A 17,238-nucleotide genomic window follows, 5' to 3' on the forward strand; every position below is an offset into this window, starting at 1 on the left:
AATTTCATAATTTATTAAAACAAATCAAATACATATAACATGAAGAATTTTTCAAGGATACTCTAAATCTATGTTGATTCTATCCAGTCTAAATCCATTGTCATTGTCAAATAGATTAAATGACATACAAATGAAATTTAATTTTTAGCTCATAAAAATGAAATTCCTTTTTGCATAAAAATTTTATACAGAAAAGGGAGATCTTCAGGAAGAGCAGTTTGCTTTAAAAACAGAGACATCATTGAGTCCATTGGTAAGAATAAAAAGTATTTTAGGATTATAACAAGTCAAGCTGAAACACAAATAAAAGAAAATCTAACAAAAGAATATAGTACATTTGAATGCAATTATACAATATACAATTAAAGTAATAAACACAAATGTCATTCTGATACATATTCCTTTGGAGTTATACATTAGACATACACATAATTAGAAGTGTCAGACAAAAACAGAAATAACATCCAAAACTTGCACAGAAAGACTGATTGACTCTCAAACAATATCAATATCAATGGAATAGTTGTAAAAAAAATAATAACTTTGCTGATATATCCTGACAATACTAAGCATTTTAATGTTAATCTTAATGTCATTAGTTAAAAATTCATTAAAATACTCAATATAAATTTACCTTGCCATTTTGGATCTTCATTTAATGCATTTCTTTCTTTATCTAAATTATTAGGGCCTGAGGTACCATTTGGTCCTTCTTCAGCACCTTCCATTGCTTGTAATTCCCTAACATCATATACAGGATTTCGTAAATCATGAATACCATGAGCAAATGCACAGTGTGGACCATTCTTCACACAGTATCCCCTAGCATCTGTATCATACACACAAATACCTGTTTTATAATACCGTAGATGATAACGGCGTTCAGTGTCTCCAGCTGTTCTATGTAAATAGGGGCAACTAAAAACAGAAACAAATTATAAAATTAGGAAAATAATTATAAATAAAATTTAAAAATCATTTATAAAATAAAGATCACTGCTTTATTTGTATTCAAATAAACTTTAAAATAAATCACAAAGATATTAATTATATAATATAGATTTTGTATTTTATTTAAAATATTTAATATCAATGAAAAAAATAAATTTTATGAGTAAATAAAAAACATTTCAATTATCATAACTTTTGTATAACACACGGAAATATTTTATGATTTGCATAGTGAAACATCTAAGTATTTGTTCATAGTTAATTATAAAATAAAATTTTAAGAGGAAAATATTCATTTACTATTTCCTTATACAGAAATTTCAATTCAAGGAAAGCTTATTATAGAATAAAAATATTGGTTAATGTCTACAAAAAAAAAAAAAAGAAAGAAAATGGCTTTAGTGGAAAGTAATGGCAGTCTTGAACAATAACTTCTATGAGAGAAATTATTTAATGACATTCAAATATCAATACATTAGTTAATATATGATTTATAATACAGCAAAATCTGTTTATTATAATCACTATGGGATTACTATATAGATAAAAACAACCAACTGATAATATTATGTAGGGTAAGTAAACCAACTGATAATATTAAGTAGAGTAAGACTATACAATTAATGGAAATTCTGATTTTGTTAACTGTGATATTAAAAGGACATGTTAAAACAATTAAAAATGTAAAATAATCTATAGATTTACTATTATTATTATTATTATTATTAGTGATTCATCCAGTATATAACTGAAGAAGGAAACTATTGCAAGCAAATGATGATTAAAACAATTAACACTTAATGTTTAAAATACTTGTTAAGATTAATCATGATAGCTAATAACTGATAACAATTATGCATTATCAATCATTTTCTGAAATAATAGTACAGTTTAAAAACGTATATTAACCTTTGATGATGATAACTAACTAAAACTCTGATTACAATAAGTGAAATTTTTAAGTATATTTTCAGTTACATGTTTTGGACATGTTAATTGTGAACATTCAACAACTGATAACAATATCCAAAATTACAATAAGCAGATTTTACTGTATATTAAATTCTTGAGTTTTAATATCATTTTTAAAATCTTTTACAAAGTTTATTCAAAATTGAACAATTTAATTTTATACAATGCACTGCATCTAATCTGAACCAATTTTGTTCATTTTTCCAGTAAATGTTCAAACCAAAAACAAAAATAAATCCTATTTTACTTTTAAAATTTATGAACAAATTTTATCAATTTGTTTATATTGTTTTATATTATTATCACTATTATTTTACATAATTAAAATTTGTTATTTATGTTAATTTGTATACCATATACACCACCTTTCAAATTAAAGGAATTTATAAATAAATGTATACAATAGTCTTTTATTTTAACACAAACCATTCATGGTACAGAAATGTACATGAGAGGCATACAAACAAAAGAAAGACTTATTAGATCAAATAGTCCACAAACAAATTTAATAATTATGAAAGTGTTTACATGCTGAAAGATAAAGTTTCTTTTCTGCTGAAACTAAAAGTGTTTTGAAAGTTAGTAATGTGTATGGTCACCTCTAAATGCAATGCAGGTCTAGCAGTGGTGCCTCATGTTGCATCAGGGTGTCCAGGAGAGTAATTAATATAATTTCCATTCCTGTTTTAGGGTATAATGCACAGTTCCTGGATGTTATAAGGTGGTGGAGAGAGAAATGAAATAAGACATACTTGGGTATTCCAATCATGCTGTATTAGATTCAAGTCCAGTGTACAAGTAGGCCACTCCAGATGGGTAACTTGCATTCTCTTCCAGGTACTGGATGATAAGTCTGGCTCCATGGGGTAAAGCATTATTGTCTTATAAAAATGAAACTTTCACCTACTGCATAGCATATGATTAACAATGAAACCTGAGGATCTATTCCCTGTAATTCTGAGCTGCCAGTGAACCTGCTGAAACCTCAGAGGTCAGTATGACTGTCAAGGATATTTCTGCCCATTGTCTATACCCTAACACTGCTCCCTCTCCAAGAGTCAATCCCAATCATGTTTGGAAGATGGTATATCTATCAGGTTCTCTCGAAATCAGCATAGATCTGCCATTTCTCAGGGCAAATTTAGACTTGTCTATAAAGAATACAGTGCACTGTTGATCTTTAATTCAGTTAAAATGTTCTCTTGCCCAGTCTAATTGCTCTCTCCTGTGATAAGGAGTAAGGGGTATGCAATGTTCAGGTCAGTGAGCTGAAAGGAACCTTTTGTGAAGCCTTCTGCATATAGTAGAAGTGATGCAATAGTCCTTATAGCTGCAGAAAACTCAGATTGCAGTTGAGAGATTCGTTTGACATTGTCATAAAGTTGTTAGGTGTAAATACTGGTCTTTATTAACTGTAGTCTAGAGATGACTTCTTAAAGGTTGTATGGCAACATTATTGGTTTCTAATATGCTATGCCAATGCCTATGATCTACTGATAGATTAACATTGAGTCATTTGCCATTTGTGTTTGTGACTGTCCTGCTACAAGTATGTTGATTGCTCTGCATCTTAAACTGTCAGGTAAATATTGATCTAACATTTGAAACTCCAAATGAGTTTCAAATGCCAAACTCCATTTGCCATTTATGTTTGTGACTGTCCTGCTACAAGTATGTTGATTGCGCTGCATCTTAAACTGTCAGGTAAATATTGATCTAACATTTGAAACTCCAAATGTATGTGAAAATATCACTTTTTTGCTTTATGAGTAGAAGTACCTATTAAAAAGTATACCTATACAAGTTTGCAACTTGGCCTGCCAAATCTGATTGTTTTTTTATGATCTGGCCCTTTCCTAAAAAAGTTTGTCAACCTGAGTTAGACCGATAACAATTTTTTTTGTGTTATGCTCCCAATACAGTCAGTCAGGAGAAGTGTCATTTCTGGACTAGGAAGCAAGTCCGTGGGAAAATGGCATCACTTCCTGTTCTTGTGAAAAATAATTTTAGCAGAATTTTTTTGTAAATTAAGCAAAAATTTTTCTATTTAGTCTGGTTTCTCACAAGATAGATAGTTAATTGCATATGTGTGGAAGAACCATTTGTATACAAAATTTGCATTCAGAAATGATAGATATTATGGTAGAAATGCACTTAATAGTAGAACAAACCACTTTATTGGTAATCCATGAAAAATTACGAAAAACCACTAATTTGCAAGGCATTATATACTTCACAAGTCTCCAAAAGCTAGATTGTATACAAATTAATATAAAACACTACACACACTCTTCCAGCAAAATAATATATCTTGAAATCATAAAAACGAATGTTTTTGGCTTCTTTAAAGGGACTTGCATCAGGCATCAATTGTTGCAGAACATTAGCAGAAATCCTAAATTTAGAATGTTTTTACAAGTATGTTCTTTTGATATCATTATACTTGAATGCTTAACAAGTATTTGCTTAAATTTAATGATAAAACTGGAATACATATTTTGCTGAAAGAGTATGATGTTTCATATTAATTTAATACACACTTCCTTGCAAATTAAAGAGAATACCACAAATATATATACCAATATATATTTGTGGTACAGTAGAACCTCGAAAACTCGACCTAATGTGGACCGAAGGGTGGCCGAGTTTGTGAAAATGCCGAGTTATCGGGAATGGGGTTAAAAAAAATAAGTACGAGTATTTCCTCAGAAAATACTGTACTGTACTTGTACAGTATTTACTTGTACAGAATATAACAGAGAATAAACTGCCCAAATACCCTTAAACAAAGGAAAAGTACGTCCTTTATGAAGGCATAGAGCCTTTACTACATGAAAATGAAAATTAATGAATACACTGTGTACAGTAATTTACCTGATAAGACAGACCTCAGAAAAATACTTTATGAGAGCTTTTATACTTTTATAAAGCTGTCTATAATGAAAATTAATTAACTAAGGATTTTTTCGCCCTGCCAAGGTGTGGACCAGTTATCCGGAGTGCTAAGTTATCGAGGGACGAGTTTTCGAGGTTCTACTGTATTCTCAAAATACAATATAGTTTTCAAATGTATGTGGTCTTATTTGACTTCTTTTTCTTCATGTCATCCAGCTAATCTGAACAACCCTCATGCAATAATTAGTTTGGATTAGCAAGAATGCACTTCACCATTTTCATATTCTGATTCTGTTCTGTCAAGCTTTGACTTAACTTTGGATGTATTGCTGTGCTACATAAATTGCACTTATCTCAGATCATTTATTTTATTTAACAATTAGACTCACTTCAATAATAATTATTTCACATTATTATTTATTACAACATATTTATACATATCAAATCACATTTGAAATTTATAACATTATGCTGATTTTTGTACAATGTTATGAATGTCAGAGAAAAAAATTTAACCAAATGTAAATAAATGGCAGGAATAATTTAACTTGAATCTCTCTTAAGATAGGGCAAAAATAGTATGTGTGATATGCATAGCAATATCACTCTAACTTCTGCTTTACAAAATAACATCCAAATCTTAATAGTAAGAAAGAGTTATTTTTTTCAATGAACGTAAGTTGTGAAGAACTTTTTCTTTGGACTCCAATTTGTCTGGATATACATGTAAACAAATTCTGACCTAAACAAGACTGTACTTTTCTCATTAATTAAGACACACATCAATCTCAGAGTGCATATATGTAACCATCCTGCCAACTTTGTACAGAATAAATTAAGACATTGGTCCAAAGATGAAGAGCATATGCTGGATCATATAGAAGCAGGTTTGATCAAAGCAATAATCAGATGAATAAATGAGCCTAATCTGCTTTCTTATTGGATTGTCAAGAGCTAAGTTCTCAAGTTGTCAAAAGCCATTGACACCTGCCTACTGTCATTTGGAAGACTAGTATCTACAATAGCTTCATATTAAGAAGCCTGAACATTTAACTATTATAAGCAGGGACTCCCGATACGGTATCAATGCTTTCCTTCGATATTGAGTACTTCTTGTACTTGATACTTTTGGTCTGATACTGATATCAATACTTTACTTTGGATATCAGATCTGGGATTGTTACATTTTTCACAAACAGGTAAGTCTGCCCGAAGCAAGATTTTGCAGGTAAATCAGAAACTGAAATAGAATTTTACACTATTTTCAGTTATATAAAAAATATTAATGACCAAAAATTAATAAATGTATTACATCAAATTTCATTTCCACAATCTATATATACTTAGAGTTCTGATTATTATTAACAAATAAATATTTAGTTAAACATTCTGCAGTAATTTTGTTTGTTAATCAACATTGGACCACTAGTGATGTTTAAAATGAGCAACAATTTGTACATACTTTGTTTGCACTGATATTTGTAAAATTTGAACACAATTAAACAAATTTGAACTTTCAATGTAAAAATAGTTTTACCTCTTCACCAACAATTTCTTATCCACCCCTATCCCATGTATAGTAGTATCCACAGATCACATTAACAGGACTGTAGATGTGGGGCTTCTTTTGTGTACATAAGATGTGTCATGAGTGTAAACTAAAGTACTGATTGACACACTGACTTCTGATCTAGATAGCTGGGATTCAATTCCCTGGGGTAAGCAAAAAGTATTAAAACCTGATAATGATTATTTTTAAACAACCTTCATCAGGTTTTAACAAAAATTTGAATGTAACACAAACACTTGAATGCCAAGTTTAAAGTTGTTTAAAATATCTGATTTGGCATTGTATAGTTGACATATCCAAAGCTCATGTACTACCATCCAAGGATAATGGACCAAGACATCTATATACCATAAATGTATGTACCAATCACCTTTTACCCTGGCCATATCACATCATCCGTACTCATATAAATTTGCAAGCTTCAAAGCATTAATAAAAAGAGCATACACATTCATCTAACATCAATGAAAGACACAAAGAGTTAAGGCACATTATCTGAATGGCAATTCAACATCGATATTGACCAAAGTTATCAGGAGATTAATACAAGAATATCTACAACACAAAGCAAAGAACATAAGTGAGGACACTGAATTTAAGTCAATAAGATACAGCAAAATCTTGAAACCCATGTACAAGGAAATTTCAAGAGTCAATAAATCAATTGTAGTATACAAACAAAATCCCATTATGTAGTTGCTATATAGAAATAATAAAGACATCCATGATAGTTTTGAACTTCCAGAAGTTTACTCTTTATCAATTTCAGACTATTGAGTGGGAAAGCAACTTAAATACATTGGAGTGATGACAAGGCCACTACAACAACACCTGCAGGAACATTGCTGCTATGGGGCTCACTCAGCACTTCATTACAATAAAAGCTGAGTGAGCCCCAGTTCATTGTAATGAGTACAATATACCTATCTCTCTTTTTTACTTGGTTCATTTTTACATGATTCTGATGGTTGACAAAATAAAACTAATCCTCTTTTTTACACCATTGATTTTCCCCCAAGGTAAAATAGTTTATTTGAAAAGTTTTAAATTTAACTTTTTGTTAAAATTGTATTATTGTTTAAATCAAGTGTTAATTTATTTTTTTAAAGTACTGTACTGTACTTTAAAAAGATCAGAGAATGCTGTATGTCAGTGAATGCTATATGTCAATTTTATATTTCCTATGCTATTTTGTGTTTACTATATTTATGTACAAATAATGTTAACAATAAAGGGTGTTAGAATAAAAAAGCTCATATTTCTTTTGTAAATTGCTTATTTTTTCGTGCCATGGAAGTTGTGGCTCCTATCAAGCATTTTCCTACTGGATGCATTTACTGTACTTTTTACTCAATGTTCTTTTGAATATACCACTGCACAAAAATAGGGATAGGTGTACCTTCTCAGCAGTAAAAACAACTGAAAGGTGATGCAACAGAGTGAACAGCAACACCTGGCAAGATTTCCACTTTCGATACCCAATGCCTATACTGGTCGTATCGATACTTTAAGATTGATACAAACACCATTACTTTAAAATTACTCATGATATTGATACTTTTAATGTATTGGGACATCCCTAATTATAAGCCACCAATAGTTGTATTTCCTTTCATGAAATAGGTCATCTTAAGTCATCTTGATCTTCAACAAAGCTATCTTAGACTGCATAGATGATTCTCAGAATTCTCATAATTTTTGAACAGAATTTCTCATCAACCAAATAACAACTCAGCTAAATCCCAGACCATTGAGATTAGAGTTGAAGAAGTCTCTAACAATCCACAAAACCTTTTTATAACAGTGTTGTGTCCGTAACAATCTTCACTAACGTTTTCGACCTCCACCGAGGTCTTCTTCAGGTGGTGACTAAATGGTATCTCCTCTTGACTGTTGGAATGATGACGCCCGAGATGTAAATAATGCGTGTATCGCGTTTCACCCCTCTGCTTGTCCCAGTACTAACACAGTTGTCACTCCTCCGCTTGTCCCTTCACTAACATTTTTGACCTCAGTGGAGGTTGAAAACAATAGTGAAGATTGTTACAGACACAACACTGTTATAAAAACGTTTTGTGGACTGTTATTACTCAATGCAGTGTTAAGATTAGAAGTCGTTTTGTGAAGAAGTCTCTCATAGAAGACATCAGATAATTAGAATTTCACAAACTGTCCCAGATCACTGGGATGAGAACATTGTCAACTTACATTGAATTCATACTGAAACTGTATGGAATATGCAAGCACACAAGTAGATAAAAATTTTGAGTATAAAAAATCTTGTTAGGAAATTTGAATGCAAAAATCCTACTGATTTTTAGTTTTAAGGCCTACTGGAAGCTAATCAAGGTCTGAAGTTCAACAAGACTAAGAATCTAAGAATTCCTTAAGTTGTCTTCAGTGACAAAACTAATGAAATATCTGGCAATCAAATTAAAACAGAACTCATGGGAAGCAGTAAGGAGGAGTTTGACCAGCAAGTCAAACTCCTCCTTGCATTCCAGCTCCAAGTATAGCTTGGTATATTGTAATTATTTAAATTAAGTGTCAGATAACTGGAAATGCATTATACCACTATAGAAAAGAATATTTTCTTATTGAAAAGTTACATTAAAAAGTTACTGAAAATTAAGGCAACAGTTTATACAAAAAATAACTCTCTGCAGGTACAAATTTTGGATATCTTTGAAATCCTGTTAATAAGTAGATGTAACCTGTGTGTAATCAAACAAACTGTAAATAAAAGATTATGTGAGAAAAGACTTCAAAATATTCAGTATTCCTAGAATCAAATTCTTGTATGCATTTAGCTTGAGACTAGATTATCTTTCAGTTCTGTTCATATAACTAGAAAAAGTACCAGATCATTTTACATGATAAAATTCATTTTTCTTTCCGTTTTTAGATGAGTAAACCATGCTGGTAGCTAAATCTGGTGAACTAGTAATATGTCAAAATACTGATACTTATAAATTAAAAAGATCTCTTCTTGTTTTTATAAGAGTAATGCAGAAACAAAAATTTAAAAATAATTTCCCTTTCTATGGTATAGAAATTCCAGAAAATTAGGTTAAAAAATATTTTAACTTTTAGAAAATAAATTCATACCTTAGAAATCAACTTCAACAAAAATTTTAATGAAACAAAAACATTAAAAACATTATAATGATACTTATAAATTAAAAAGCTCTTACTGTATTATTTTATTTCTACTGTATTTAAATTTTATTTAAATACAGTAGAAATAAAATAAATATAAATTAACAACTATTTTGGAATACTCAACTGATGAAATTAGGTTGAAAATGTTTTTGTCTCATTAAACATTTTGCTGATGTTGATTTCTAAGGTATAAATTTATTTTCTAACATTCCTTCCAGTTTTTGTATTTTGTTACATTTTAACTTTTAACTCTCTGTGAAGAGATGCCAACCTGATGAAAAGAAGATTATCAGTAGCAGAGGATCATGTCTAGGTTAGAAAATGGGGGTGTATAGGGAGTAATGCCCTATTTACCTCCTATTTCCAATATGATGTCATCACTAATTTTAAGATAGTTATAAGCTAAGTTCTAGTATTTTCAAATTATCATCTGTATATGAGAAATAAACTATAATCTTATAATGCTTCAAGAGAGCTTCACCCAATTGTTAAAAAATTTCATGGAGATACATTGATTTTGGTGCCACTGTTTCAATTTTTTTTTTCAAAGCAGTGCATGCGTGGATCTAGACATTTCTTTGCACATTACGTAACTTACTGCTCATTTAATTTCGAACATATTTGAATATTTGTTGCTTGTTCCTAATGGTCTTGTCAAAAGTTTTTGAATTATATGCATTCTGCTCTTCATCGAATTATTTCTGTTTGTTTTTATTAAATTTCTGTATTTGCCTGATGATGACATTAGGATCATTGAAAGTACTTGCGATAAATACACATATAATGCTGATCTCAACTCCATTCCTTTTACAATCCGTCAGAAACTCAAATCGAGCTCTAGCCTTAGTAAGGCTTATGAGCGTTCTACTGTACTGTTTAGCCGGCATCGCTAATTTACTACACTTCTTTACCACCACACCGGAGAATAATAATAACTCTTTCTAACCTGTTACCGGTGCGTCTACTACTTCGTAACGAACCAAAAACGAACCAAAAGTTTGGGTTCGTTTTTGGTTCGTTATGACGTAGTAGACGCACCGGTAACAGGTTAGAAAGAGTTATTATTATTCTCCGGTGTGGTGGTAAAGAAGTGTAGTAAATTAGCGATGCCGGCTAAACAGTACAGTAGAACGCTCATAAGCCTTACTAAGGCTAGAGCTCGATTTGAGTTTCTGACGGATTGTAAAAGGAATGGAGTTATGCCTATGTCCTTTTACCGTATTAGACTTCCACCCGGCAGCGAGTCGCTACTTGGTAAAGTCAGGCAGATGTGCCTTAACAGGGCCATCCAGATGACGAGGAAGACTATATTTACAAAAATAATGCTGATCTCAGTGATTTCTCTGTCCTACTAATTTTATAAATTTAATTATATTAAATATTTAGATATATAAATTTTAAAAAAATCCATTTTACCATAAAGTTCTTCAATTTTGATTATTTATTAATAAATTATTTTATAATAGATTTTTAAAATAAATTTAAATTTATATTTCCATTCAATAGAAAAAAATCTGTATAACTGATGGATCCACCATTTTGTCTACATCATGCACACTCGATGCAGTCTTTTCCAGTATGTCCAATCTTGATGTTATAAGAATATAGATCATTTTTAGACACAAGCAAGAGTCATTTGTTGACAGGTTTTAGCATAACCATGTAACTTGATCAAGCAGAAGAACAATTTTTAGTCAGATTCTTAGTTATTGAGTGCTTCCAGTTTGCAGCAGCTGTCTATACATTCCATATTATTGGTATGAATGAGCTGATTGAGATTTGGTACTGGCAACTCTATGCAAATAAAGTGCTAACTAACACCTATGTATGTTGTTGCACTAGTGCACTATTTGAGAATACAAAAGATCATTCATTCCATAGTTTTTAGAAAGTTATCAGTAAGTCTGTAACTTACATGACTTCTGTAAAAACTACAGAAAATCCAGTAGTTTGCATCTCTGCATATTGCATGATGTCTCTGAGATGCCACAGCACATATTTTTCAATATTTATATTTAAAATTTCATAAAAAACATGAAAAATTTCTACCTTCCTAATCTTTCAACTTGAATGACACTTTTCTTACTATGCAGATACTTTTTGACAAAAAATGCTTATGTCTGAGAGACACCAAACAACACAATGAATATAGCTTCCATTGCAGGATCATATATGGGCATTCATGCTAGCAACTGTCGCTTTGAATGAGCAGGATGTGACACAATAGCAACTTAAAATAAATTTATTCTTGCAAAAATACCATTCTTTATATTCTCTGCTATTTCTTCATTGTTACACAATAAAAATAAGTTCCAATTAATTTTAAATGGAAGTGTTCACTATGTTCTATTGCATAAAACAACACAACATACTGAGTGTCACATTGCTGTATGTCATGCAGAGAGACAAAATTGAAAAAATTAATTTTGATAACTAAAACTATTAAAATTGTTGTAAATTTCTTAAGTGTTATTAAGGTATCATAACAAATGTATTTATTTGAGAACATTCTCGTAACTTTTTAAGTTATAAATCTAGCAATTTATGCAATCAACATCATGTGATCAATTGCCAAATTTTTGAATCCATGCACTACTATTATTATTATATACAAAACATTCCTGGTTAAATAATAAGCAAAAAATTTTTATACATTCTAAAATATTTTGCATAATATTAATTTTTGAATTCAGATAACTGATTTTTGATAACTGCATGACTATATTGCATTAAAAAAAGTGAAAATAAAATGAAAACAATAAATTCTGACAAAACTGATTGTTACACGTAAAAGACAACATTTTTCTGAATAAAAAATGAAATCATCTGAAAATCTAGCAGTGCTTAAACATCCTGCAATGTGAAACATTCATTTAGCATATGAACACATAAGTTAGATCAGTGGTGACCAAACTTTTTCACTGGAAGGCCAAATTGAATATAAGTCATATGTAAGAGACAACAGATATTATGTATATTCCACATGTACAAAAGTAGGCCTATTTCTATCACTTACAAGGGGACTGTTCAAATATTACATTAACAAAAATTTGCCAATTTTTTTTATCCCCCTTTCTGTCATCAACAATCATCAGAAATCAAGGTATTCCACTCTTCCTAATTATGTCATCATGTCAGATGTCTAAACCGTTTGCAAATACAGAGGAATTATTTTCTGATAACTGGAGAGAAAAATAAACAATGGGTGCAATCTTATATCATCAAAGACTCGCCCCTACCATCAGCAATCCTAAAATGCAAACAAATCCCCACCCAAATAAACTACTGATATAATATTTAAATGGTCCCTAAATAATGTGTCAAATATTTTTATGGCCCAGAGACTGTAGTTTAGGCAAAACTGTATTAGTTGATTGACAGCATAGGCTAATAACTGAAAACTTATGGTTTGCCATGCTTATTTTGTAGATCAAAAATTGCAAATAAAAAACATCTAAAAACGTTGATTTAAATCATAAATGTAAATTAAGCTATAAAAATAAAGGTTTTCACTGTCTTGTTTTTTTACTATAATAATAAGTCACATCTTCCATGCTTTATTATTAGTAGGTTCTAGCTCATCATGTGGAAAATTGTCTTGTTTTTCGTGTTATCACCAGATATGAATATTTTTGCATGTTTTGAGTGCATATTTTGGGTTAAAAATGTGCATTAAAAAATTTACTGATTACAATACACATATGCTTGTGATATTAGCTTATGTACGGTGTTATGAATCATACCACATTATCATCATTATTTTTTATATTTGACTTAGAACAAAAGTCTCTCAGCAATAAAGCCATTGTAAGTCAAGGATTAATTGTAATTTGTTTTATCAATCTTGGAATGTTTATCACCTTGGAATGTCAATGCCATTCCATTGGTACCAACAGTAGACGTTATTCTGGAAATTCTGTATTTTTCAAAAATGGAATTAAAGAGATTCTGTTTGAGCCATGTTTGTTTTCCAAAGTTTTCACTAGAGCAATTTTCCCTATTGAGAAAATTTGGGCTTTGTAAAACTTTATCATTTATGCAAATAATTATGAAGCTTTATAAAAATCTTTTTCTATCCAGAAAGGAAAACTTTTTTATTTTCTACAGTATTTTTATGTATTTTTACACAAGTGGGATCAAGGCATTATCAGGCCACAAATCAGTGATTTATTCATATTAAATATAGTAATCATGATAATTTTTATTTATAAAACTATGCTTTAAAATTAAACCATAGCAAAAAATTCAGTATTTTAAAAAGACAAAACTAATAAGCACAGTAATAAGGATATCAAATACACTGGCATGCAAAACTTAAGCAATGATGTAATTTTTAAGCAAAGCCATAAAATTATAGAAAAGGGCTTGCTGTAATCAGTACAGTAAACACCCAATTCGGTAAAAAGTTGATTCATATGTAGGAAGAAGACATCACAGGTGATGTGAGGGCACACAAAACATGTGCAGTCAGTGCACACAATGCAAGACTACAATAAAAAGGATGACAGGTGCTATTAAAGTCATTCGCTGCAAGTTCAATGAGTACATACATGCAATATTGCTAGAAGAAATCATCTCTCTCTGTATTCTAAATTTCATGTCTCCCAGGTGATTTCTTGCAGAGTTATGGCAAAAAAAAATTTTTCTTGTTACTTAAGTTTTGAACACCAGTGTAGATAACAGTAGAATGTCATGAAAATAACATGTTAGTATCATAAAATTTTTTGTTTTTCCACTGGTTTTTTTATGTTTTTGGGTTATTTTCTACACTTCAATATAACTGTGTGTATAGATTATATATTTATGAACATGAAAAAGCAGAATATTTATATGTTATAACAGGTAACAGTATAAAAATGGATAATATAAACCTACAGTATCTGACCTTTACAAATATCTCAAATATCTAAAAGTGGAAATGAGCCAAAATAGGAGAGATAATTGAAAGATAAAAAACAGAACAAGATAGTTTAAAAAGGTTGAATAGAATCTGGTGGAATGCCAAAATCTCAAAAAGAAAATGGACTGTATAGTATAAAATACCACAGTAAAAAGTATATTATTATATGAATCCAAACCATGGATGCACTGAGAATATCACAAATATTGTCCTTGAACAGAAAAATTAAAAGAAATAAACATAACGAAATCAATTATTGATAAAATGAAAAACAGGCAATACAGATGAAACCTTTCCCAATGTTCTTCTATGAGATTGCTGTCTTTGTCCATTCTGTCAAAGAATTTTTCAGTTAGATGTAAACAATTTTAAAGCTATTTGTAAAAGAATTTTATACAACTGATAACCCATCTTTATCCTATTTTATAAATTTTATTAGATTTTATTGTTGAATTATTCCTTTGTTGAATTATTGTTGAATTATTCCTTTGTTTTTTTTAATTACAGAAGAACATCAATTATCCAAATCAATTGGGGACTGGGGTTGTTCGGAAAATCAATTTTTCAGATAACTGATTATGTATGAAAAAATACGTTATTAATATAGTATATCCCATGTAATTAGTGTATTAGTATATCCCAATAATAAAATATTAATATATTCCACATTGAAATTTTTCTCCATTGCATGTCGCTTCATGTTGAATTTTCATCGATGTTAAACCTAACCAAAATTTTTATTATAATAATCATGGCTATTGTATCATTAAAAATTATTTCTTTATTTTGTACAAACAAAATAAATATATTGAAAAATATAAAAACAAAAAAAAATTATACTCTAGAAGTTAATCTAGTATCAAAAACATATTGATTCAGCATGACACACACATCCCAACTGGAAAGCTTTCAGTTAATTGACATTTCGATTGATTGACATTCAAATAAAATTGATGTTCTACTGTATTGTATTTACTATTATACAGCATATACACCTTATTGCTGAGAATCATTTTTATTACTTTAACTAACATTTTCAACCTGATCAACAGGCCATCATCAGGTTATTAGTGTACTGGAACGCTTACAATCGTTCTATAATTGAACTAATATGCAATAAAAATTTGAATTTAAAACGGTTCGAACATTTGGTTAAAAATCAAAATATAAAATTTAAATAAATAACTAATCCATTAAATACATAAACTGAATGAATCAAAATAAATATAGTAGAAAAAAATAAAATAAAATACAAATACAATAACATAAGATATAAAATTACATTGACTGCACACTATGCATCAGATTTTACTAGCAATAATTGATCATATATTTCCATGCCAACGGTAAGCCTGTGGCATCCTTATAGCTTAAACGTTTGCCAGTCAGGCTGGATTTATAAATTTCAAACTTTTCCAGACTTAACGCCAGAGTCTGTGAATGCACTGATGTAACAATTCTGGTCTCAGCCCATTTGACTACCGAACCATCTGTTTGCGCCACTCTGGATAGTGCTGTAGAATAGCATCCCTGGCTTATTCTACATTATTCTAACACTATCTAGAATGGTGCAAACAGCTGGTTCGGCAGTCAAACGGGCTGAGACCAGAATTGTTACACCAGTGTGTTCACTTACTCTGGCATTAAGTCTGGAAAAGTTTGAAAAGTCTGGAAAAGTTTATAAATTCAGCCTGACTGGCAAACGTTTAAACTACAAGGATGCCACAGGCTTACTGTCGGCATGGAAATATATGATCAATTATTGCTAGTAAAATCTGATACATAGCACGCAGTCAATGTAATTTTATATCTTATGTTATTATATTTGTATTTTATGTTATTTTATTTTATTTTTTTCTACTATATTTATTTTGATTCGTTCAGTTTATGTATTTAATGGATTAGTTTATTTATTTATATTTTATATTTTGATTTTTAACCAAATGTTCAAACCGTTTTAAATTCAAATTTTTATTGCATATTAGTTCAATTATAGAATTGTAAGCGTTCCAGTAAACCGATAACCTGATGATGGCCTGTTGATCAGGTTGAAAATGTTAGTTAAAGTAATAAAAATGATTCTCAGCAATAAGGTGTATATGTTGTATAATATTCAATGAGTCTGAATGTATGTTGAAGTATTGTATTTACAATTTTATATATTATTGTCCTTTTATACAACATTTGTATTTTTATTGTATTAATTTTTTTTATATGGAGTTTGTTATTCTTTTCCAGCATTGCCAAAATACATATATATATATAACGTATTACAGAATAAAGAAGGCTGTTAATATGATATGGTCATGTGAAAAGAATCACAGAATCCTATTGCCAAAGATAACTATAGAACAGAAATCATAAAAGAACAAAGGAAAAAAAAAAAAAAAAAAAAGCAGGAAAGAAGGTATTCGAAAAATGCTAGAAGAGAAAGACACCAATGAAGAAATATGTATAAATAGAACACAGGAAAAAAACTGTCTGTAGACTAGAAGACATGAAAAATGAAAAGCAACTTTATATTAAATAGAATTTCAATTAATTCAACATAATATGGAGTGAGGATATTTTGGACAATCTAAATTGCAGATAACAAGAAATGTTTGGTAAATTATTAATTAAATAAACTGAATTTGATGCATTTCTGAGTACAGTGTACTCTATTTTTAAGTTATATTTATTTATTGAACAAGACTTTAAAATTATACTATAAAATATGGTGGACTATACAGAAATTTGAACACCGGAATAGATTACCCAACTTCACTGCCTGTAACCGGCGTTCTTC

The 17,238-nt window shown here is 29.9% G+C and overlaps 1 protein-coding gene across 1 annotated transcript in view; it reads right to left on the reverse strand.

Annotated features, from left to right (window-relative positions):
- Positions 1-17,238, reverse strand: part of LOC111619602 (RING finger protein unkempt homolog) — an 85,082-nt gene that overhangs the window by 52,045 nt on the left and 15,799 nt on the right. Inside the window, exon 3 of the mRNA XM_023361365.1 lies at positions 635-918. Coding sequence (XP_023217133.1) covers positions 635-918 — 284 coding nt within the window. The remainder of the gene's footprint in view (positions 1-634; positions 919-17,238) is intronic.

The sequence above is a fragment of the Centruroides sculpturatus genome, unplaced genomic scaffold (assembly GCF_000671375.1).
Source record: "Centruroides sculpturatus isolate CEXI.00-Female unplaced genomic scaffold, Cexi_2.0 scaffold260, whole genome shotgun sequence".
In the NCBI taxonomy this organism is placed as follows: domain Eukaryota; kingdom Metazoa; phylum Arthropoda; class Arachnida; order Scorpiones; family Buthidae; genus Centruroides; species Centruroides sculpturatus.